General features: G+C 41.8%; 1 protein-coding gene and 1 long non-coding RNA gene across 5 annotated transcripts in view; one reads left to right on the top strand and one right to left on the bottom strand.

The window, feature by feature from the left end:
- Nucleotides 1–26,437, top strand: part of LOC111244389 (sphingomyelin phosphodiesterase-like) — a 41,808-nt gene that overhangs the window by 12,974 nt on the left and 2,397 nt on the right. For 2 of the 4 annotated variants that reach the window (XM_022791441.2, XM_022791440.2), the window contains exons 2-8: nucleotides 17,761–18,140; nucleotides 23,456–23,637; nucleotides 23,896–24,080; nucleotides 24,441–24,600; nucleotides 24,793–25,027; nucleotides 25,281–25,471; nucleotides 25,769–26,046. In XM_022791441.2, the coding sequence (XP_022647176.1) occupies nucleotides 18,067–18,140; nucleotides 23,456–23,637; nucleotides 23,896–24,080; nucleotides 24,441–24,600; nucleotides 24,793–25,027; nucleotides 25,281–25,471; nucleotides 25,769–26,046 (1,305 nt within the window). In that variant the 5' untranslated portion in view covers nucleotides 17,761–18,066. Of the gene's footprint in view, nucleotides 1–8,220; nucleotides 8,632–13,835; nucleotides 14,220–17,760; nucleotides 18,141–23,455; nucleotides 23,638–23,895; nucleotides 24,081–24,440; nucleotides 24,601–24,792; nucleotides 25,028–25,280; nucleotides 25,472–25,768; nucleotides 26,047–26,437 lie in introns of those variants that run through there. The other 2 variants (XM_022791438.2, XM_086980533.1) reach the window with 2 other exon arrangements.
- LOC111244391 (uncharacterized) lies at nucleotides 1,046–13,761 on the bottom strand. The gene is made up of 3 exons (XR_015321537.1): nucleotides 13,585–13,761; nucleotides 11,141–11,298; nucleotides 1,046–6,305 (listed from the first exon to the last, which is right to left on the bottom strand). It is a non-coding gene; the product is annotated as an uncharacterized LOC111244391 (long non-coding RNA).

The following is a 26,437-nucleotide window of genomic DNA, read 5'->3' as shown; positions in this document are numbered from 1 at the left end:
CCGAGCGATGCCCGAGCTCGCCGTTGTCGACGGAGGAAGTCTCTCATACACTGACTGAACTCTTACTGCTCCCCAGTCAGCACCTCCACCGTCAAGAAACCTTCGTCCTTTCTTTCGCTTTCCTCGGTACAGCTCATCGACAGCTAGTCCAATTTGTCCAAACTTGTGAATAAATATATATATATATATATATATATATATATATACTATATATATATATATATATATATATATAGTATTATTGAGTGTCCAGGCGATATAAGCCAATGAATGGTTCTCGTCACGAGAAGAACTGCAAGTATCATAGGCGAAGGCGGTCAGACTGCAATAAAATTTTTCTGTTTCCCTAGGTTGTTCGTTTTCGTGTTACATGATGCTGAGTACATGAGTACTGCCGAGTTTCAGAACGAGTGGACACAGTATATCCTTATATGTTCCGAACCGGTAGTGGATTGCTACTATTCATTGTCCTGTTAGGTAGCGGGAGCACTAAGGCCTGGGGGAACGGGTGAAATCGAGGGAAACTAGGGTAACGATGCCTTGCAGCAGTCTTATACATCGTTCGCCTGGCACCTCTTTGCTATTTGTCGGAGTCTGCACCGTAGCCTGGCACCAGAGATCCAGAGAGCAAATGTGAAGAGCGGATATGGCTCTGCCATGTATGAAGCGCGCTGTTGGAGTTGTAAATGTAATGGCAAAAGAGCCCCTTGTCGAGGAGACGGCAGAGCGATTTTTAGGGAGTGGGGTGCGATGCGACTTCAATTGACTGGCTGACTAACTCCACTCGGGGTTCTCACACTAAATCATAGTGCGGACATTGATTTTGTTCGAGTCGATGACGATATTAAAGTCCTATTATGTAGTTTAGGCGGGACCAAGGGACCCTGAAGTAGACACGCAGTGGACTTCCCTTGTATCTAGACATACTGTAAACATCGAGAGTGTAGATGAATTGAAAGTGATCACGAACACTAGATATTGTATAAACGACTTCGTATTATATCATAGCTTATAGCGGAGACGAAAGAGCCGATATCACAAGATATTCTAGGAAATCACCGGCTGAAGGTTTTATTTGTACGTTGTTATACTGTTCCTTTGAATAACCGTATATAAGGCGTTACACCTAAACTTGCCGGCTACTTTTTACATCCCCATTCACACCGATACAGCCGCACAAATGAGCCCGTATCTTCTTGTATAATTGTATTCAGAGGTTACTGTTCAACTGGTTCATTAAGTGGATACCTACTGAGAGCAACTCGGTAGGTTACCTTAAGGCCGATCTACGTGCGCACACACGACCTCATATGCAAAGTATATCTTAACGTAACTGGTCTGAGTACTCTTTGAAAATATAAATGCAACATCACTGACTTTTTCTTGTTTGTCTTGAATAGTTTGATTTTTTTGCTCGACGCTTAAATCTATGCTAATTACTTATCGGCTCACTAACTTTGGACGTTGCCGTATGTTAACTTCTGAGGTATTTAGGCACGTGAGATACTTGATACATTCTGATTTCCTTTCCTTCTATATCACTTTGTGGCTGCTAGATACAACCAGTGCGTTCCCAACCTAAATACATATGGCTTAATATTATCTCTTTGTTTTTCTGTCCTTTATCCTGTGGTCCTCTCTCAGCGTTTGAGGGCTTCAATATCACGAAATATGGCGGGAATCTGGCTGTTGTCAGTTCGTTGAGTTCTCATTTAGTCACTTGTTGCTTTATTTCTTTCCCTGTTCTTCTTTCCTGATCTCCTTAGTTCATATAAATAATCCCTCCTCTCCGAAGTGGTCGGATGTATCGCTGCACATTCCAATATCTAAACATCGATCAGCATTCGTCGGCGCCGGAGTCCGAAACCCGCTCGTCTTCCCGGTCCAGCCCACGTAGTTTTGAAATGACAACTCTCGATGGCCCGGCGGCAACTCCATCAGCTGATTCCCACAGTTGGATCACACCGTACGACTTTACACCGCTAGCGGGTTTTGACGGTCGATGAAGGAACGCGCGCCGTGCCGAATTCCACTGGGTATTGTACTTGCCTTGCTCTCATGTCCGGTGGCCAGTTCCATCACAGCCTACGAAGTAGACGCTGGCTTAAAGACAGCTAGCAGCGATATTGGCGTCGTGGTGTTCATCGTTTGACTATGAGAGCGCCGCAGTGGAAATAGAACATTTTAAAAGGCTGGCCGTTCGTGACAGTGCCAGTTGCGCCATCACGCTATCATGAGTCTGGAGACGAAGCGTGCTGCCTACGGCCAAAAGTGCATTCACACACTTGCGCATCAAATACAAACACACGACCATACCATGTACAGTTCATCGTATACATGAACGATTATGCAATATAGGCCCTCATTTTGCAGTTGAGTAGTATTGCTAGTACACTTAGTTGAGGCAAACTCGTTCGAGTGATGCAGCTCACGAGCGACGCTGATAAAAAGAAGGGAGAGGGAAAATCGAAAGACATATATATATATATAGGGATATGAGGGGTGAGGAACAGCATTGAATAAAGTATAAAAGGGAGTTGCGATTGGCGGTAAAGAAGTCAGAGCAGACAATGCGGATGGCAGTCAGAGTTCGGGGGTGCAATGGGACAACGAGAGAAGTCAATGTACTGCTGTTGCCAGCTGACGTGTTGCAGTGTTGTCGGGGGAAGAGGGGAATTTGGCCTTGGATCCGGGGGTTGTTTTTTTGCAACGCCAGATCTCGCCAATCGTCGCGATACGGTCGCGAATCATCATAACAAACGAGAAGAACAAATCGAGCCGTGCAATGCTGACCTATCTTGGCGTTTGGTGCTCCCTAGAGGATGAAGTTCCGGTGTGATTTCACATGTGAGGTAGTCCGTGTCGCCACTGGGATGCAGTTGATGGGAGATTACAAGCCGTACGAGTATAAAGTAACCCGCGAGAACCAACCAAGAAGGGGGCCAACATGAGACACGAACTATGGACGAGCTTCACATGAGCCTCGTCGGCGCATCATGAGCACTTCATTCCTTCACTTCACACAGACAAACAGGGTGGTGTGAAATGCCGCGTCCGACTCTAGTCGTTCTAGTAAGTTTACTCATCCTCGTGATTACTGCTAAGGACGAACGGACGCATGCAGTGGGAAAGACAAGCCTAGTCCGCTATGCCTCTTCCTCGCTCTTCCAAGGCCTGCGGTCATAGTAATGGCTACCTACGCAGTGGCTTCGGATAGTATTCAGCGAGATGATCTGCGATGGACCTAAAGACAAGACGAGACTCCCTGAAAGGAACGTGACGCGCCTTGAGTTTGATGTAATGCGGGATTTCAATCCTGATCCTTCGTTGGCAGCCATTGAAAGACGGAAAAGTGGTCCTGGAGCAGCCACACGATGCCGGCGTATATAAGTCCCTTATGACGAATCGAAACGGAACCAAAAAAGTGTTTCGCCTTTGAAATCTAGTCTGATGCAAGATGCTCCGTTCTGGGTTAGATGTACTCGAAACGAATCGTTTGATCACTCACTTTTATCTCAGTTGAAACTCGTTCCGCAGATAGTCCATGAAGAAATACGAACGCTTAGGCGGTACTCAGCTCTTTCGAAGTTGGATTGCCCACTGGAGTTCATCGTGTCGAGAAGGAAGGAGATGATGCTACCAGGGAGATTTAGTAGATTTTAAGACTACTGGCGTGAAAGAGAGATAACTTTCTTCTGCGTGGGAGAGCCGCAGCTCAAAGACAACTAGTCCCCAGGGGTATTACTGTAAACCACTTTTCTTGTTTAACACATCGGAATCTGTATAAGCAAGGAATACAAGAAGTTACAGTAAGAGTATTCGCATATCGCTTTTCCTCTTAACCTTCCTCTTAGCCAAGCAACTTTGCTCCTCGTGTGATCTCCGGGCACTGTCCAAAAGTTTTCAGCTTAACTTGTCCTAGTCCACCTAAGAACCGAACTCAACCTATTCGAACTTGACCTAACATGTCCTAATCAATAAACGTTTATTTCTTCGAAACCACCCGTCAGAAATCATCTTTATACTGGTCAATCTGATGACCAACTAGAAATTCCCAAGTAGTAGTAATGAGGCACGCAGCATTGTTGTTGTTATTGATATTGACTACCAGTGGCCACTGCCCAGCTATCACCAAGTGATCGAAGAGTTTGCAAACTTACTACTAGGAAGTTCCTTCTTGCCTTGCGTAGTGTGTTGCGTTGCCTCTGGCCAACTTTCCTTATCGACCTTAGCAGCATCAACCGCCTCTGACCATTCACATGTTTTGATCAGACTCGTGGTGACCTACGTGCTATCCGAATCTTGTGTTGTGTGCCTGACCCGACAGCTATACCTGAATCGTTTTGTCTTTGTCCCTACGATGTGTCAGTAACCTGTGAACCAACTGCTAACCCAGCGGCCGGTCTAGATCCGGTCGGTAGACCAACTGGTCCGGTGATGATGCAATCTATCATCAAATGTGAGGGCTTGTTGACTGTTCATAGTAGTGCACAGAAGGTAGGGAAGGGGGGTCAGTTCGTGCTCATGCTCACACATTTCGGGTACTTCCTTTTGTGAGCTCCAAGCCACCGGCCGCTTCTTTTCGTAAGTTATAAACGACAAGACTAGCAAATGGGTCTTGTCTTTAATCGATTAGCAAAGGAGATATTATGGTATGGAACACGTTTCCTGATTAGGTTCTAGACTGCAGATATTGGGATACTATACTGCGATCCGTCCGCGTTGTATCGCTTACTTATAATTAATGTAATCGCTGGTTATGTCGTGTGAAAGTGTGGTCATCATAAAAAGCAAAAGTCACATAAATATAAGCTTTCTGTCCTGAAAGAAAACGCAAACAACAATTCTCAGAGAGTTGAGAGTTCAACACGCGCGTGTCCTATCTCAAAGTAAACGAGCCCTCAGCATTAGCGTGCGTGCGACTGAATGCTGAAGTGTGAAGTTGGTTTACAACGCCTCAATAAAAGCAGCAATTGCTGAGAGTTGTATAGGACGAGTATAGGACGAGGTGGATTGCAGGGATTTAAGGGTTCCTGGACACTCTTTCGTATTTTGATTTTTGGCACTGAATGCGTGGCAGGGATCATACTAAAGTAATAAGGACACTGATGGAGTAGGGATCAACAGCGGTTTCTCACCCTGAACACAGTAACCGCATTCGGAATCGATTAATGTTTCTCTCTTTGTGTCCCGCTCTAATCGAATCTGCGTGATAGCTTCGCCCATGGGCGTCTGCACAAGACTTTTGACTCGTCCTTCATTTTTAGATTGTCGTGGTTGCCGATGTCAATTGTCGATATCCTTACGGCAGGCCCCGAACGTCGGCGGCCTCATATAGGTACCTCAAAAGTATCGGCCATTTCTGTCGTCGTAGTTACCACCACCGTAGACAACCAGTTACGAATCAAGGGACAACCCGCGTCCACCTTCGAACTCTATTGCTTTCAACTGAATCTATATCAGATACAAGGTTTTCGAGGGCGACAGGACAGGCCGTCGTAGCATTCTGTATTAGTGCTGGTTGCTCCTCTTGTTCACATGCTGTTCTCACGTTGTTTTTGATTGCTCAGAGAAAGAGCAGGAGTAACGCTCTCTCTCTCATTCAGAGCGAGGAACTTGTATTCCAAACGTCACCTGGGTCTATGATCACGTCAGATTTGGAGGCAAAATGCTACTGCTACGAGCCATCGTGCTCGAAATGCAGGGCTTTCTCAGAATAAGCTTTTACCACCTTAAAAACCCGAATTGGCCTTAACCTCAATACTGTCCAGGGTCATGCGGCCCGGCAGCCTTTCGTGGCCGTCTAAGTAGGTTAGTTGCGCTTTCTTGTTCTGGCGCGTACGAGAAGATATGAGTACTAGTCAATTTTCTTTCCCAGTCCGTCGTTCTTTTTTCTCTTATGGTTCTCCTACGTTTCGTGTTGTATTTCTCCGTCCTTCTCTCGGCGTGGGGCGTGTGGGCCAGCTCATGGCGGGCACTTCACGCAAGACCGAGGCGGTTCTCGAAAGGCTCCTGTCGAAGCAGACGCGGGGTTTGACATAGCTAAAGGCACAAATTGGCTGACAGGAGCTCATGGTAATAGAGTAGACATGTGGAAATAGACAGAACCAGTGCCGATTGTCCGTCGTCAGCTCTACTTAGGAGGGCGTGTGGGGTGCCGCAGGGGTGCCAGCACACCGTGTGAACCGCTGGGAAATTAGACAGAGTATCGATTGAAGGCCCACACTCACTTTTAATGATATAGAGCTGCCATGCTTGTAATCGCCACGTTGAGGCAAAATGCCTTGTTTAGCAGAGAGCAAGGGCTGAAAAAGACAGTAGTTTAATGAATATTTGAATATGTTACATTAAGAGTAATGCATCGAATAGACATTTCACTGCGGCAAACACGGATAACTACTTTCTATTACTGTTGTTATAATAAGCGGTAGAACGAGTTCAACAGCGGCAATATTTCGCCCATTCTGACCTACAGGAAATCAATCCCTGACGGATTAATGCACTTCAATGAGGTAGAAACTAATGGCTCGTTGATTCGTTTATTGGACATAGTTCAATGACTGAATCCTGTTCTAAGGATTCCTTAATGTATGGCTCGTTTCATACTGTTTACATTAATACTCGCTGCGTCATTGTGATGAAAACCTTTGCATATAGAACACGCATAGTAACAGCTTCTAAAGACACTTATCATGTGTTCATTTTTCACGGATCTGTTATTTACCGTGCAGAAAGGTGTTAATAATAAGTTATGACAAGCTAAGTTACTTTACGCTAAGTAAATTTGGCAAAAAACAAGAGGTGAATCAATGGAGCGTAGGAAAAAGCACTGCACTTAATTCAAACCCCATGGTTTGGCTGACAGTAAAGTCCGAAGAACGCCAAAGTCGGAAGTCATGGAGCACTCAAAACTGAGCGTCGGCTACAACGATATCCAGAGCTTAATGTGCAGAAAGAAACAGGATCAATCTCTTGACTAGATAGAAGCTCGACCCGAATAAGGCACCATTTTTTTATAGATGAAAATCGTTTTCAGTTAGATTCAACTTCTAGAAAAAATAATAATAGCTTTTTGAATGAAGTAATTATAGGGTTGAATGTCATTAAAGATATATCCCTATAATACTATAACGGGAACCCAGCTCAAACTATAATCGATTTTTTAACACACAATTTCTGTTTAAATAGTGTTCAGCAAAAGTTAGAAAAAAAGATATTGAAAAAATCATACTATAAAAAACAATCGAACATTTTTTAATTCGATATATCTGTCACTAAGAAACGGTTGGCGTAGTAGAGCATATGTTGCTATCTCATTATTATTGTATGAGTCGTCCCAGATAGATATTCGTATCATATCAATGACTAAGAATCGCCAGTATCCTATACATTTGATTTACTGGCTGCCTGCCAATTCTCGTAAGGGGGCGATACCTTATCGACTATCCTAAAAACCCAACTTTTCTTTTTGCAATACACGTTAAAAAGTTCTACCGGTTTCTTTCCTCAAACCGTTTGCGTGGCAGAAGAACGTCTCACCTACTATCCAATGATAACCAAATAAGTCTTCTAGTTTTTCACTGAACTAATTTGATTGTTGGCCCTAGTACCATCAGAGTTTTAGACTCTGGACGCTCCGAGCGGATCGATCTTCACCTAGTCGCCTGGTCAAAGCATTCTGATGAGCTTACCTTTGTTGAAAGCTTGCTCTTTAAGATAACAATAGATTGGCGAAGAAATACGTCGAAGGACCCACGCTAAGGACCCCTATTTTTAGTGGTTCGATAGGCTTATTGCTACATGGGCATCACACGCGTTCTACGACCATCAAAAACGTCCCGAAAAAACGAAGTCAAAGGGGCCCCCTCCAAATGCCCTACCGTATCCAAACCGAAAGCATACAGAGACGACGAATCACTAGATCGAGTAAGCCCTTGAAAATTTTCGCTACCCTTCCCACAGCATACACTTAGCCTCGCTGTGGTTATCATGGCGCGCGCTGATTCGCGAGAAGCGCTGATCGCTGTCCCGTTTTGTGGGCTGATATTGGGCTGCGAGATCTTCTATTAGATCTCTCTGATTCTGCAAGAGCTGATGGCTTAAGATCCGAAGATTGGCGATCATCTTCAGGTATCCGCTAGAGAAGACAGGCGTTTTAGGCTGGCTTCAGTGCTCGCAGTGCCCTTTACTTCGTAAACTTCATCGGTGCGAAGCTCATTTGGAACGGGTGCTCGAAACAGTAAACGACAATCTGAGCGCACGCTTCGAGGTAGAACAAAAGAACGGTTATCCAACAAAGACAACAGTCGAACTCACCTAAGAGTGCAGTTTCTTGTGGTGCATCGTGGTAAAGTGAGACCGATTCGTTTGATTTATTCGCTGGATTTTTTTAATGCATGGTTTCAATGAGCTTCAAGGTGGCCACAGACGCGGCTCTGAAGACTCCAGCGCATTGAGCTGCGGATGAATGGGTGGCTGCATTGACGTCGCATTTGTCGGTGACGTTGGATAACATTATGGAGAGTAATAGTTGATTGTTGAATGTGGCAAGGTGTTCACAAAAACAGCGGAAATAATTTTGTTTCGTCAGATCAGAGTGCCGGCGTATTGAAGGTTCATCACAACATTTGTGTAAGTTACTTGAAGTACAAGGTAGGCGGACAATGGAGACGAAGTGGTCGGAACTTGGTGTTATTGAGTCTCCTTAGCGATCAATAGATACTATATTTTGTTAATGTTTTTATTTGATGGTACGTATCAGATAACATTGTGGACCGTTTGCGCTGATTTCTTTACAAGTAATGCTCTCTGATACTTGGTTAGTGCATGCAGATTGTATAGCAAAAGATATACTCTAATCATAGATTTGTACTTTTATTGACTTTCAAAAGGGTTTCCGATTTTCCGGCTGTATTGTTGAACGTGACGAAATATCCGATATAGATGGCCATGACGCCGCCTAAAATGTTTCTTCAGCAATGTCTAATATAATATATATGCTCAATTGCTATAAATTGCTTACTTATACTAAGTAACTTTGGATGTACGATGAAGTATCTATGATTCTTGTACCGAGTTGTGTTGTAAAAAAGAGCACCAACCTTTTTACATTATATGATAAGCGAGTACATGCGTTCAGCAATTAACGGTTAGGACACGCCGTTCCGAAGTCTCTATATTTTCTATTATTTAGTAGTCGCTCTAGCTTTTAACATGGTTGGTATGCCAGCCGATCCTCTCATGCTACAACCAACTGTTGCGCCTTGTTGTTCAATGGCCGAATCATTGAAGCGGACCCTTATTCTGTTTCGAATTATTTCATTTAACACACAGCATAATTATTCATTTGAATTTACACACACTATTTTTTTCCAAAGACTCAGAGTAATATACTTCACATACGCGTTTAAAGTCCTTAAAATCAATCCAACAAGGCATTTCTGCCTGTGACGTAAGGGCACATATTTAACCTGACGTCACGGACACACGGTGCTTTTTGGGCCCACTCTCACGGCCGTTTTTGTGGGACTGGCATCTGTGCAGTCTTGTCTCAAAGTGAAACATCGGACGCCAAGCGTCATTTGGACGCGGTCGGCCTGTTTTATCATACGCACGTCACTGGTGTTTGGCTTAGCTGAGCTACGCGCAATCTGCGACTAAGCGGGACGTGTTGCCGCTATTGCTAACGTGTCTTGCAACGGAATCACCGCGTATCTCTGACGCCTTGCAAAGATTCCGTAGGGCGAGTTCCTTGAGTCCAGTTACGTCTACACCTGACGTGTGGATTATATACATGCAGTATTAAATAAACTCAGTGGGAACCTCATAGAAGCTACAGATTTTTTATTTGATTTTCTTTTTGATACCTTAATACCTTGCCACCAGAGTGAACAATGCATAAATCACAAGTGGTACTCAGCTACCCTTACAAATTTGCATTGCAAACGTACTTGCCGGTCCGTCAATAGAAACTTCAATGCACACTCTATTTTTTATGAGAAGTAGTTCACTCCAACTTTTTGTCGATATTTACAAGCTACATTGCGACCCAACTGGGTCAGCAAAAAACGAACTAGTACCGACTACAAAAATAACTACTAGTCAGATTCCAAGACCCCGCTACAGTCTCGAAAACTCAGATTATCACGTGAGGTCACACCCACTTCACGCTTTATTCACTTACTAAGCCAGCAATCGAAATACAACAGCGTTTAGGCGGTCTCAGCCCTTCGCCCGGTAAACGCACTAACTTTTATTTCTGGACAAGGCGCTAGACAATGTGGCCAATCGTCATACTCTTTCGCGCAACAGATACTGGTGCCCGACGTTTCCGCTGCGTGACGATGGCATATGTCACCGTTTCCGCAGCTGTTATAGGCGATATGATATTTTATATAGCCGCCATCAGTTCACAATCTGTAGACCAGATGCTAAGCGTAAGGCAAGGCAGGCGTCAAGTCTCGCCATTGGCGAGAGCTCAGGACGGCCTCGGAATCACCATCGACCTCGCCGTGGTGTTACTCTTGAAAGTAACCAGAATCAGCTCAGATACTAAGCGTCAATCGATTGTTCTGTTAGGCGACAAAGATTTAAGGTGATCCCGAATTAGAAATGCTTGTAAGATGGTGTAGGCCCACGAGGTGGCACACCGTTCGTTTCGTGCTGAGACGAGCCAGCCGTTTGACGTAATCATTAAGTAAGGCGGTACGATTGAAACGTTTATTAAATAGCCGAAATGATATAGCGCAACGTCCAGCGATTGGCTACCATTGGGAAAACAGGTTGCTCCGCGTGGGTGAGCTGTTCCGCGCGTGCCTGTACGATGTGCTCCTTTTCTCTCTGTTAGGATCCTAGGCCATTGCGTTCGTAACGGCAGGCGTTTAAGATATGTATCTCACTAGTAGCTGCTTTTTTAACTTGTAGATGTCGATGTTTGTCATTGCTTTGTACAGAGTTGTGTTTATCTTTCGTACTGGACGTCTAGCGTCAGGCAAGTTTGACTGCTGTTTGTACGCGAACAGTAGCTAGATAAAATTACGACGGTGTGACCTGCCGCTGTTACAAGGACGAACAATGCACAGAGCATCGTATTCGAATCTTCTTCTGTATTATTGTACGTTTACGTAAAGAACAAGCGTACCGTGTTTCGTCAGCACGTGCGAAAGCATCGAGGGTCTGCCTTGGCTGTTACAAAGCGACGCCGGGCGTTTTGTAGTAGCGCCACCTAGAGACGGGTTGGGTTGCATTTCACGGAACGTGATGCTATCTGATTTATACGAGTGGGCATATGGGAGTCCCCTGGAACAACAAGGAGAAATTAAAAAGTTGGTTGGCCGATATCCATCATTTAACGTATACATAGCTTGATTATACTCAAGCCGCTGGAAAAAAAGAAAATATAAACCTAAAAACAGAGTCAATCTCAAACAAATTAGAGCTGTCTTCTTCTTATTATTATGATTCATAATTCTATAATAAGATCAAGTAATGATGAAGCCAGATGATAATAAAAAAACAGTATGTAGCAAACGAATTTCATTAGGGTTGAAAGGGGCTGGTCATATTCTACAAATCTCAACTCTCGGTGAAAAATATAAAAATGCCAAAAAAAAACACTCAAAATATCTAATAACGAAAAAAAAAATCTCTCTAATAACAGACATAATCATCCCTAATTTTGACCTCCTTTTCAACAATATTCGTATGCATCCCCGGCAGCGCAGCTTCCATAATTACATCTCGTCATCGTCCCATAGCAAATTCGTGGAAACGAAAGTTAAGGAAGGTTTATAGGGAATAAATGAACAATTCCTATTATCAATACAAACGCTCCAAACGAGCCAATAAGCACGTACGATCCTGTTTGTTATATGTTGTATAGGAAAGTTGAGACTCGATTTACGAGTTTCTGAAACCGGTACAAAGTACTCGGCCGTTTATGAGTTCAGTTTATATATAGAATGTAATCAAATAAGCATTGAAAGTACCAACAAGATATGCTAGCCCGATAGATCCAGTGGGTGCGATGCCTGTAACTGCACGTGTGTATATTCTGTATAGAATCATGGCGGAAAATCTACCGGCGAACGCCATATGATTGTCTGAGCGGTCACCGTTACGTTCGTCGTACGGCATGATCTTGTCCCTAATAGGGTCGCGCTACAGCAATAATGGCGCTGTTTGGCGCGGTACGTATGCGACGCCCTGATGATCAGTTAAGGTAAGGCATGTACGTGCACATGCCGGCTCGGTCACCAGAGTCATGCATAGTGACTGACATTATTAACTAATGCTCTGTGTGTGTACTATAGGTAATTTGAAATGATCTTGTGAGTTACGTTTAATCGGATAGGTAAACTTTTTCAATTGAGAACACTACTTTTAGTAATGTGAAACAAATAACGTGTAGAGAGACAGTTTATAAGCTAAATATAGCTAGTTGGTAAAATATATATGTATTTATGGAACCTATGTTACACATTATTGGTGGTGGTGGTGGTGGTATTACAGTTATTATTGGTTAAGGCGGCTATATATAAGGCAATATTCGAACATCTTTGGTAAAGACAATTTGGGATTTTCAATAGTTTCATTACTAAGTCTGCCTGAATGCGATAATTCCTTAATTGCAAAAATTTCAGTTTAAACAATGTGACAAGGTATTTTTTTCTTTGGCCTAAATAATGGAACCGAGAAAACCACCGACAAAACAAAGCCGATACCTTTTCCTTCTCAAGCGAATGACAGTACCGACTATTTAGGTGCATTATTATCTCTTCTGGCACAGTCTTACCGGAAGCTTCTCTATTTACCCACCTTACATTAACCAACTACAGACTCAGTTGAAAGTTGAGCACTTGCCGCTATCATAACTCTAATCACGTGCGATGTACAGTAGAACCACGGTAATATATATATATATATATATTTTTTTAGTTATTATTATTAACCGCTAATTATATTATTATATATATATATATATTTTTATAATAATATAATTAGCGGTTATAGGCATATTACAGAGATATAATATGGATTAGATTGGACTAATCTGACGTGGCTACCATTTACGCCAGCTATTTCTTGTATTTGTTCCTATAGAATTTAACTGTAGCCGCTAGATATAATTATTGAATTTGAATAATACGTTAAGACGAAATCCTATTCGAGGCAGGCCATGATTGAACCGACCGTTGACGTATGTTAAACGCCGAAAAGATTTTTGTGGTAGAAAACTACCGACCGCCACTACGGCTGTTACGAGTAAACACCTCACCGTACGAAGTTAGAAACTTCGTCGGATACTGGCACCGCCTGATACTTAGTTTCAGTCCCAGTTTACAATCGATGCTGCCGTCTACCCAGATTATAATACTATGAATCGTTCTCATATATAATTATGTAATTCATTGAAGTCTCGACCAGATATGCATATTAAACAACCGTGACATTTAATAACAAAACAAATAGCATAAACCCCAAGTAAGTCTGGTCCGGTTAATAGTTGAGAAGCACTCCCTGTAGTGATATCAAATACCCAGATATTGGAAGCGGCTATGCTTCAATTTCTATATTTAGTCGTACCGTTTCAACAACACCATGAGCATGTCTTGCCAACTTGAACATACTAAAGGCCCGTGGGCCACTCGCGGCCCGCCAGAGAAAACCTATAGTGCAAACAAAAATCCTTCTTTCCTGTGACACGATTGCGTGACGGAAGGGAACATGCTCGCCGGCAACAGCAATCGAAAGGTTGGCCTCCCTCCTTTTTCCTCTGCTTACATCTATGTAAGATCGTATTCTGTTCTTTACGCTTATGGCGGCAGTCAGAACTTTGTTATCTCGTGGTGCAGACAAAGAACAAAAAGGTCGTTAATTCTCGTGTGCTAAAAATGCATTTGTCTGACGGTGCCTATCGATTAACTCATCGTAACACGCGTTTAATCGAGGAACCCTCTGTAGAACGACACAGTGACTGTCTTGGAAAAATGGGTGTTGTAACTTCTATGAAAAATGATGTTGTGACACACGCACTTCGAATTAACCACGTGTTAGCACAACTTATCGTCTGCTAGTTACCCGCTAAAGTACGAGGCATTTCAGTAGCCTATGGGCTGAGCTTCGTCGGGCAACAAATTGTAAACTTACATTTTATGTAAGTTAAACAAGTTTGTGCTCGGGATAACAAATCATCGATCTACAATAGTACAGCGACAAAAGCAAGTATTTAAATTTTCCTTCTTCAATACAACCCTGTCAACGTGAGATGAGTCAAGTTGAATATTGTACTATCTATCTATTTGTGTATTTTCGGTATACCGTCTAATTCGCGATCGAGATTGAAATCTACCCAACTGGAATCTATCAGGTTCTATCGAATTAAGCGTCCAGTAACTGTCGTTGGCAATTTCGATTATTTACTTAAATCGTGTGTCTACGTACAATTTCGAAAATCACTGAGTGCGCTTAAGCTCAAGTGCCGTCGCGAAATGCACCTGTAGCAAAGCTTCAGTCCATATTACAGCATCGTTGTTACGTTATATTATTCATCCTATAAGCCAGTCATTTGGGTGCGTTTGTCACGCGTCCTTAAATTCGTAATTGGATGATGTACTTTTTTCCGTAAAACCGCTGTCAGGCGAGACCATGTATTGATATCGCTGTTAGCCCGCGCAAACCAGCAAACTGTTCTGAAGCCCAACAAACAATACCGGCAAATTGTGAACTCGCGGAACAAACTTCATTTTAAACTTCAAAGAACGTTATATTATTAGTATTTAATGAATCAGAGATGGGACTGATCAACAACCGATCTATATTGCCGAGGCGCTACCTCAGCATAGCTTGTGGCGCATCGCTGTGAAAAATTGATTAGTTAAAATGTAAAAGCGCATAGAAGCGTAGGCGTTCCACGTTACTTAAATCACCCATATTTTAGAACGATAAGCCAAGCAGCAACTGCGGATACCCGTATATTTCGAATGTTTGTCCTAACAGAGAGAACTTTACTAGGAAGGATATAATCGGTATTTCACGAAGCGCCACGTATGTTATAAACGTAAAGATTGTAAAATGGCGAAGATAATGCATTTCGTACAGAGGTGTCTGTTATTAATCTAGCCTCATTCACGCTAAGTACTTATTACGGAATCTTCGAACTTTTACCTTATCAACACGTTACCGATTATTGGAAGACTAATGGCTTATGATAAGGAGCTTGTATATGTGTTTATAGAGGTGGAACGGCATTTGTAGTGCTAAATATTAATCGGATTTGAATAAGTAATGAAATAAGGGTTACAGTTGTTCGGCAGTTGTCTTTTCAATATTTGATGATAAGGACCTAGTTTTTTAGCGGTTCGATTGTATGCCTCCATTGTATGTTAACGCCATTCTTGTAATGCGCCCCACGGACTTCCGTAAACGTAACTTCATTTGAGCTTCGTAGTCGACATCGAGGTTTTCAGAGAGCGAATTGGATTTATCGTATGGCTCTACGGCATTTGTCTTATTCTGATTCGTGTGTTCAATTGTAAAGCGTAGAATTAGGGCACCTGTGACAGATTAGAATCAACTTTGACAGCTGAGTACGGTTAGGACTGTTTTATGCTGATTATTACTACAAGCAAAAGCCTTAATTGTTATCTGGGGAAAATACTATTTCGATTACATACAGGAAGTATTTCCCTGGTCAGAATTTGAATCAGGAAAATTCTGGCCACAACACCGCTCTGATTAGTGCGGGTGGGTGGCCATTACAGGTTAGAACAATCCACTTGACAATCAGGCCAGTGACCTGCAGCTTTGCAGTAGACGTTGAAAGTTTAAAAAAAAAAAAAAAAAAAAAGGCTTACGAAGATAGGAGAGAGTTGATATTGGATAACAGGCTTGTGTGTCACAAGCAAGGAATAAAAGCAAATCTTGTATCTTATTTTATTTATGCAGTTTAAAGTAGAGTGGTCGATAAGGTGGGATTCAGCTGCTATATGTATTGCTGTGCTGTGCCCTATGCATACTTGAAGCACAATTTTCTTTGAAAAAATATAATTTGGCTTTTTTTCTATGACATAAAATACTGTAATACAGGGGGTCTGTTTCGCTTTGTACGAGCCATTTTTTTCTGGGGTTCAGCGCATAAGAAGATATCTAGCTACCAACTACAGCTGAGGTGCCTAATGTCGTCTGATGACTGCCAAGTTGTTGGCAACTTTCGAGTGTTGCTAACGAGTTTCTCTTGCTCTAATCTCGTTCAACGAATTAACCTTTTGTCTGGCGATTTGTGTGTAAACACAAGCAAATTATTGTCATGTTAACATTGACGATGACACTGGCGGACTTTTGTGGGGCCTTATGGCGGATTGGAGCTGACGGACAGGCTTTGACAAAGATGATGTTCTGCAACGTTCATGATGTTTGCACAATCATCACCTCAAACTGCCTTCGCCTAGTTCTTGACGTCCAGGCTTCGACGACCGACCCAACTGCTTGAAGGCACTAATAAAGATGGAGATAAGCCCGCTTGTGCCTCGCATAGCACCAATCACACATGGGACTGGCGCCAACAAATCATAACAATAATAGGAACCATTCTGAAGGACGATAACGTCCTGACAAGTTCGAAATGACCACAGGATTTACACAATATGTAATCAATTGTCATGTCTAGTTCTAAGCACCCGTATTAAACAGAGCGACGGTGTTTGCATGAAACGGTATCGGCCAGGCAAAATGAACTCTCTTGTAGAGGATTCAGCTTCGCTATCATCACCAATGTCATGATAGAGTACACGGGGGAGGGGGTCTGCATAGTACCAATCGGCATTATCCATCTTGATCGTCCATCAGGATGTCGGCCACAGCCGACCTCTTTAGCAACTATGTGTGTCTTGGTAAGTGTGACCAGTCTGGGTTCAAGGAGTTCTCAGGTTCAAGGAGACACGTGTACCTGTTGGCTTTGAAAAAAGAGTACCGAACCATGTCAATCAATGCCAGCACTTACCGCTTGTTGACTGCGGTGTGCAGATGCTACTAGAACAAACGTAGACTTAGTTTCTGAATGATGTAAGTTAACATGCTTCTTTTCATTTGCTTTCAATATACTTTTCAAAGATAAATTGTAGACGACAGTTATCGCATAACATGTATAATATAAGGCGCCATTGAACTATGGCAAAAACATCTTAAGACACGCTCCTAACAGAAAAGTTCTGCGTAACGTCGATTGTCAAGTATAACTTTTATTTCTTTCTAAGAAGTGGTTTGAAAAGCGTCTCAGTAACAACCGCAGTATACAGCGTTCACAGAGGCTAAAAGCAAAATAAACTCCAGCTGTTGCTTTCTAGTTGCTTCTGACTATAGATTATGAGTAGGTACACGTCATTCCTGTTTTTTTTTTTTTTATGAATCCGTATTTATGGGTAGTTTCATATGTGCGAGCACGAGCGTGTCGGAACATTAGTGGAATCAATATATTCGACGTGGTGAATTTCTATAGTGAGCTACATTATATATATATATATATCGCTTGTCAATTTGAGAACATTTCTTTTTAAACCGCACAGTATACCTGCATATTTTATATATTTATGACATATAAGATAGATTTGTCAAGACTTCTGTTTCATTCTGCGTATGCATGTTTGGCTGGTCTATTTGTTAGCTTCATTGTTCGCTCTCATCCATGATATTTGTATTCTAACTTTCCGTTTCGTATCCTTAATTTTGTATTGATGTCAACGAAATGTTCGTTCTCTGTTGAAGGCATACCACGATCGCTGCAAGCCCTGCTGCCATCAAGAGGGTAAATTATTGAGACATACGAGGTGTATGGCCTGTAGCATACTCTATTAGAAGAAACTTTTATAGTCAATCCTTTGGCCGTGCACAGCATTAAAAACGAACAACCGGCCACGTTAATCCCACTCTCATTGTCCCCCCTCCTGGCCAGTGTACGAACGGCTGTCGTACTGGCTCCTGCTATCCTTTAGTTCCATTGTTCTCCTGTGTGCACCACGACGGAAACACGACGAAACGACATCGGGCCTAAGCAATTAGCTCTCGTTAGCGATGTGGCAGTCAATCGCTAATGCCGTCCTCATGCTAGCGGCGCTCACAGCGGCCGCTCAGGCTGGGTCCTACAGGTAAGTAAGCAACTATTTGCTCTTGCGCTTTTGATAACTTTTCGATCTAGCCACAGAACAATAGAATTATAATAAAAGTATTACTTACGTATCTTAAATGCTCTGACTTACGATTATTGAGATAAAAAGGTAACTGAAACGTGTTACAAGCAGAAGTCTTGAATGTCTTATGTGATCGATTTTAAAATAGGATTTTTACAATGTGCCCACCTTAATAGTTTTCGCAAAAGTTAATGTAGAACTTACTCATGAATTGTCTCTGTCAAAAAAGAAAATTGTTTTATAATGCTTTATTAGATCGAAATACAGAATACATGTAGAGATCGAAAAAACTGTATGATGATACCTAAAATGCAGTGTTTTCCGGTAACGCTGAACACTGCTGAGATACTGAATAGAGTTTTGCTGTGGAGAGGTCCGCAGCCATTGTTGAGATGTTACGTAATGTCGTTCGCCCGTGAGTCCGTTCATGCTGCCTACGGTGTTTTGCAGGTGAATAGGCTTCTGCGGCCTATTGTTGCCTAAAGGAATTCTATGCACGGCCCCAGCGGGATGAACAGAACGAGTCCTTTAAGAACCGTGATACATTAAATGCTAAACTCAAAATCTCTGCGCGATTCATTATTAACTAAAAGATTACCCTAGTGCACTGAATAACTTTTTGTACTCCATAAGAGTGTGTATTGTGAGTAATAATGTAAGCAATTTAAACACAGATTTTTATTAGAATGCTGAGTAGTGATCAGCCCTACGATCAGATACCGAGAAAGCTGACCACTAATTGTCGACCTTGCGATCGCCCAAAGCCGCTGAGATAACGGCGATAAGTAGCTTACCGTTGTTTATCGTTATAAGCCATTTGTAATAGCATAATCTGTGTTATATCGTGCTTGTACAAGATAAAGATACCAAACGAGTACTTCAAAAAAGTTACAGCTTGTATTGAAGCTTACAGTAAAACTGTCTATAGTTTTAAGTTATTAACTTAGCGCGCGTTATTAGTATGCGTATTAAACTTTCAATGTCACTGCAATTAATATTAGTGGCAATTTTAATAATAAAAAACTATGAGAAGTCCAGTTCTGCCTCAAAGTCCTTGATTGCCGCACCTCTATTTCCCAGCCACATAGTACTCGTTATAGGACCACACGCCGAGCGTAAATTAACATAAGCAGATGTAAAGGCAAACCCCTCGTCCACCCCGTTTCAGCCGAGCCGATAAGTCATGAAAATGAATAGGGTTATCCCAGATGGCGGCGACTAACTTAATAATCCATGCTATTTAATTCGTAAACGTAAATGTAAAAAGGGTCCTGTGAACTTCCTACTAAAAAGCTTTACTCAGTATTACGTGGTCAGAGTGACAAAGGCTGTCTACCTACAGGCACGCAGAGGGAATAATCCCCTTTTGTAGTCATTCTAAACGTACACTCTTCACAGGGGCTCATTTATAAGATTGCACATACAAGTTACTTGTTTAACATTATTCTAGACTGTATATGTATATATATGTAAATTTTCAACCGAGCCTATGAGCAGCCGATCGAAAAGGCGACACAATAAGGACTGTGCACTGAGTTAACTCGCTAAATTTAACAGTGTTGGAAATTAGCTAGTAGCTCGTCAGTGAAGACGCCTGCCTTTTTGTGTAGTTAGTTTCGTCAGTTCATCCATTAATTATAGCTCTTTTTTGCTTTGGTCCGTATAGCAGAGGGTGTTAGAAAATCATATTTTCTACATGGTGCTGCAATGAGTACGAAAATTATTTTAAAAATGACGTTTAAGCACAATCGATTAAATTTGTAAAGGTTTCGAGGGTGATGCTAGACGTTTATGTTCCTTCCATGGACAGTTAATGCATGCATATTATAGACATGTGTATATATATATATGTATATATATATATAGACGTGACGTGTACATGCGTACACCTTTAACGAATGACATGAAGCTTGAAACTGCAAACCATCGTGTGCTATGACATTTAACAACAATTCTATGCAATGGCTCCGTATGCGTATCGCCATTGTAGGTACGTTTGAATTAGCCCGCCACCAATAGCAAGCCACTAGCTGAGACGAAAGCTAAGGTTGACGTATAATCATGCTATCGTGTTTGTACATATGTGGAATTATAATAATCATTTCCTAATAAGTTCTAAAGCTACTGTATTTTTCTGATACCATACAGCATGCTTTTACGGTTGCCACTAATTTATGGGATGATCTTTCGTTTTCTTTGGTTCAATAATATATAAGCTTCTTCATTACCACAGATCGTGTAGTATGGATATAGACATATGCAGTGCTTTCCCTTCGGCGGGCTCGCAGTCATTCTGCGTTGCTACGGCTGCCAGCGACATCCAACGGCAAACACGGTCCATTAGAATACCATCTTCTTTGATGTTTATTGTTTAGACGGCTGTCAAGTCAGTAAGATCGGCAGGAAGAGGCAGAGGGCTCTGCTATATATATTCAAGGAGAGCAAACGCTGGTTACATCCATGTCGTTCTCGCCTCTACGACATCTCTCGCATTTATCTAGCCTAATCTAATACATTTTTCGATAGTTACTATTCTTTATAATTTGATGTAAAATTAATGTAATTTACTAATGAACGTTGCTCTCTGGGGGACGGATGCCGAACTCTCCATTTCAAGGGGCATTAATAGATTTCTTGAGGCCTTTCGAGCTGATGGAAGCTTGTCTCGGAGTAGCAATCACTTCTTATGAACTGATGATTACGGAACGGCTATGATTACTGTATACTCAGTTAAATTGATTTGTGAGCTTAAAAAAGTGCCTCGGACTAATATCCCGCTTTATGGTCGAAGTTTGAAAGATTTTCGTTTAGCAATCAACCAGAAATATATCAGATCAGAGCGCGTTTTTTTTACAGATATGATCGATGCAGCTATCAAGAGTTTGAGGTCCCGTCATAGCAATCGATTAGGCACTTGTCTTGAGTAGTTTTGTTAGATTAATGTTTAGATAACTGGTCAAGAAAAAGGTCCTAATAAAGCTTGTTGGGAGGAGGTAGAAGGTCCAAGGCCCAAGAACGGAACCGAGGTTCTCTTTATCGTCAGTAACACTTGTTTAGCATAGAAGGTCAAACATTTTTCACTTCAGCAAAACCAAATTGATTTGTATTCAGTGCGACCAATTACCAGCACAGCAAGCAAATACAAGGGTAAGTTGAGATGATAAGTGTGACAGAGCAAACGTATAGTACAAACGTATAAGTCAACTATTACGTAATCACGCTTTTTTCATATATGTGAACTCAATGTGCCAAGGGCCCAAATGTCTCACGTTCCTAATTGGCACTGTGCAACGCGCAAATATTCAAAATGATTGTATGGTCACCCAATATAAGTTAGTTTAACTTACATATGACGAGTGTATGCGCCTTTTGATCTGAGGGTTTTTGAGGGTATTCGTAGCAGGCGCGTCCAGCCTATCTGGATCGAATTAAGTTCGATTTCAATCGGAATAAATAGAAACCAAAGAGAAAAAACATTATCCGGATGTTTTCAATATCTGCCTACCAGTCCACGGACATATTCCTTTCAGTAATAAACTTATGCACAGGATAGATAACAATGAATAATGGTTTAAGCTATAATTTTTCACCAGGTTCCTAACTGCATTAAGATACACTCAGTAGTTTAGCACATAAAGATTCAATAGATTTTTTTAATTGATTGTTTAAACATATGAGATTAACAGTTAAAAGGCCTAAATTCACTTTTTTTTTCTCTTCGTACCGACAAATTTCGCACTTCGTTCTCGTTTAAAACAAAAACAATTTCTGCGGATGTTTGCCATAACCGGCAAGTGGTAAAAGAGGGAAGCTAATCCACTGGTGACCACTATGTAGTGCTGCTACCGTAAAGTTGCACTTTCGTTCTTTTCGTTAGAAACGTGTTGTCGGGAAACGTCACCTCTCCATCCAGCCTCATCTTCACCAGGTCCATTGCTCTATCAATGTCCTGTCGATTTGCGTTTGCTCGCCGTATTTGGGCGACGTCTGAGGATCGCAAGTAGTGAAAAATCCTCAATGCCACCCACGAATAGTTACACATATGCATAGCTCAAACTAATCATCAGCTAGAACAGCTATCGTTGTTGTGAGTAAGGGTCAACAAGAGGCAAATACGATGTTGTCTATTGTTGTACTGCTGCGGTTTATTATACAGATTGTCCTGCAACGGCTATGAGCACTGAATCGTAAATATGTGGCTATATATATATATATATATGTGCGCTTTTGTATATAAAAGATACCGCACAACTCGACAAGAGCTTTTCTTAAAAAAATAATACCGTGGTCTACTAAACTTATTTACAAACATCTAGAAAAGACATACAGCACATGTGAGAGAATATTCGTATTAGGAATATAGCACAAATGCAAAAGACATTCCTATCAAGACAAACCCTAATAACGGAACATTTTTATGCAGATACAATATTGTTTTTTATTGTGTAACAGATTGCCTGATTGTTGGGGGAAGTATTAAGATGACTAGTGCTTAGAAATGATTCAATCGAACAATGATAGACAAGTATTAAGGCTGTTAGTATTATACGTACATTTAACGGGGAGGAATGGTCAAAGGAAGCAGCTATCTTAGTTTTTCAAATGAACAGAGGCTATGAGTGTTAAATGTTTGTTAGATTCCTACTTAATACGAGTAACATGAAAGCCATCATTCCGTTTGGCTGTCCTGTAATGGGAAGTAAATGTGCGTTAAGCTAACAGCTGAAACAATAGCTCGATACGCTTAGAGCGTGAAAGGTAGTGCCGTTTAGAACGCATTTTACAAAATAGATATTCAGGCTCAAGGGGTGGTACACTTTGCATAACATCGTAACCCATGATAGAACAAAAGTACGTAAGCGAATACGAAAAATAGGGAAAAGTACTTAATAGAAAACGGAAAGAAGGCCCGAACAAATTTTCTTCCTTCATGTGCCTGTGAAGTTCGTGCCGTAGGAAGGCTTCTTCAGTGTACTAATTCATAGAACAAATATGCTCATTGTATTTGGACGATAGATATTCCATATTAGTAGCTTAGTTATTTTTATAGTTCTTCGATTTATATATATTCTAAGTAGGCCACCAACATTTCGAATGGATATTGAAATGTTGTACCGTCACCTTTATCGCATTACGGATATAACGGCCGCCCGAAAACAAAAACGTCGGTTGTTTGGTCGGTGGGATCAAACATTTTATTATTATTACTAAATATTCATTAACTTACAGGTATGTGAAGTTCTTTTCGGTATTGATATTCTTTTTTTACGCAGGCGTTTTGTAGACTACATGATCCATGGCAACGACACGGAAGGTTTCTGTGAGCAGTGTGAACCGGTCTTAGAAATGTTAAAAAATGATCCGAAAGGCACGCTCGAGAGTGCAGTTGATGCTTGTAAAGAGACGCGTTATTACACACCTCGGATATGTGACGAGGAATACAGAATGTATAGCGGTAAATAAATATCAATTTAAACGCCGTTACTTACGCCGAATGATTGTTATTATGGTCGCTATTAGTCCTGTCGAGAACTAGATTTCATTATTTTTATGTTTATTTGAGTTGAGGATAGAAATAGGCGCTCATAGCCATAGATACTCGACACGCGCCCGTTATCTTCGAGTCCCGTAGTTATTCGGTTGGAGAAATTTCAGTCTGCTACATAATTTTTTCCATTTAAAAATGATCATTTTTACCGCCAATCACTTGCAGGTGTGATAATCAAAATTGCGCAACAGTTGGAGCCACCTCTGAAGGACGTATGTAAGTTCCTGTCAGGCGGTGCGTGTGGTACCCCGGAGAGCGAGCGCTTCAACTGGAGAATATCGCTGCAGGCAGTTGAGGACGACGCCCAGTTATCTGATAAACACTTCCATCACCACGAATCCGAGTGGGGTGTGAGTAACTTTGAAGAATAGTGCAGATCACGAGAAAAAGCGTCTTACGTTACAGAGTTAATTCTCGGCCTCGTCTAATTTTTCTTTCGTATAATTGAATAACCATTAACTAAACATGCTCGCTCTGTGGTCAATCGGCATTCTGGGCTACCTGTAACGACGCACTGGACCGAACTCGAATTCATCGGGCGTCATGACTTTTCCAGATTGAATAAACATTATCAGAAAGAAATTTCTGCTTAAAGCACAACCAGCCAGTTCTATATCTATAGCATAATTGCGCTCATATAAAAGTATGGGAAAAGTGGATTATTAAGCTCGAAAAATAAACACATTTGTTGTGACTTCAACTTTCTGCAGCAAACTCATCTCTCGATGCTCCACGTGACCGATACACACTTCGATGAGGACTACGACGTTGGCGCAGATGCACTATGCAACGAGCCCATCTGCTGTACGAAGTACCAGAACCAAACCACTGATATAAACAGATTTGCTCCGCCTTGGGGACATCCTGGAGGTTAGTATCTATAGAAAACCCTGAAAAAGGATGACGAAGTGCAACCGACTATGAACCCCTTATTGCCATACAGTTTTTAGGCGTGTCTATTAACATTATTGTTATTATAAATAGGCTGCTGCTGCTGCTGCGCCATTCTTCAAAATTCCACTGGATTCAATGACATATTATTGTTAATTGATGACAAATTAGGTGGGACGTGTGATATTCCGATTCGTACCGTTGAAAACATGTTCCAAGATATCGACCGAAGCCGCCATGTAACCTTTGCTATTTGGACCGGTGATATCAGTGCCCACGTCTACCTAGGCATGACGAAAGAGCGCGCCGTGAAAAACATTCAGGAAACGACAGCCATTATCAAGCGATACCTGCGTAAAGTCAGGGTTTTTCCTGCCATCGGAAATCATGACGCTTTCCCTGATAGGTCGGTACCGAATATCTGTACGACCTAAGCCAGTACAAATTTACGTAGGCAAACAGCAAAAAAAGGTTGTTTAAATTTGACTTCTATGTACTTGCTGCAAGCAAGCAAGCTTTCGGCAAAGTGCAGAAGGACAAATGTAAACATTGCATTTATAGGATCTAATGTTTAGTAGTCAAAGACCGCAGTAGCATATCATACTGATATCACATCGCTATACATTTATTAACTGTATATACTGTACGTGTCGATTTAGGTTGTTTCCGCAGCCCGGCGTCGACGCTGGCGAGTTTTCAGTGAAGCCTGTCTACGAAGAAATGTGGAATCTCTGGTACGATTGGCTGCCCGCTGATCAGGAGAATGTGTTTAAATACGGCGGTTACTATACAGCCAAAGTCCGTCCCCAGCTGCGCATCATTTCGCTCAACACTAACTTTTGTTACACGAGTAAGTAACAGACTCGTCCTTCAATTCGTTCATATCAGCCTAGCATCTGCCTTTTTCGTAACAAGCTTTTAAACACTTGGCATCGCTTGAAATGCTCCTTTTTTCAAAGAAAGCAAAAACTACTCATCGACGCCAACTTCTGAGCTAATATGAGCTTCAGGAGCGTTACGTTTATGCTTTGTTAAGTGCCTAACAAAACATAAACATAAGTAAGCGGCCTAGTATAGGTTTAATTACAATCTAGAAGTGGCTCCTCGTGTCCAACTTTTTGCCGCATGTCATCCATTTACGTGGCAGGTAATTGGTGGCTGGTTCTTGGTGCCAACGATCCCGCGCGTCAACTTCAATGGCTAATAGCTACCCTGGACGAGGCCAGATACAACCGCGAACGCGTCTTCATTATCGGTCATATCCCCCCTGGCTCAAGCACATGTAACCAATACTGGGAAGACGCATATTTTGACATCGTTACAAAATTCCGAAGGACGATCACCGGCCAGTTCTTTGCACATATGCATACGGACGAGGTCATTCTCGACTACCATGATGCTCAGGACTCTACAAAAGCTACCTCGGTCTGTACTCACGTCACACCTTACCATTGTTAAATAGAATTAAGCACATTGACAGTTTGGCAGACTGTGTATGCCAGGAGTCCGATCGGTCCGGACGATCTTTGATTTTTATAATGTTATGGTATGTATAAATGCGATAGTTTCAACTGCTGCCGCGCTGTACACGCTACTTAAATAAAGCATTAGCTTGTGCGGTTAGACAGTTGCGCGACTGTAAAAAATAATGTTTCAACTAAGCGCGTGAAAAAAATGTAAATATAACTAAAAAATATTTGTCTTTAGTAAGCCTAATAATAAGCTTACATGTCAAGGCCCATATCCTATAATCTTTCTTTATAGGAGCCGTATGCTTGCCACTCATATTTAATTTTTATGCTATGTATTGTCCCTT

Source organism: Varroa destructor, unplaced genomic scaffold (genome assembly GCF_002443255.2).
Source record: "Varroa destructor unplaced genomic scaffold, Vdes_3.0 BEIS01000002.1, whole genome shotgun sequence".
Lineage (NCBI taxonomy): Eukaryota > Metazoa > Arthropoda > Arachnida > Mesostigmata > Varroidae > Varroa > Varroa destructor.
The sequence above is the reverse complement of the archived record's forward strand: the minus strand, read 5'-3'. Positions and strand labels throughout refer to the sequence as shown.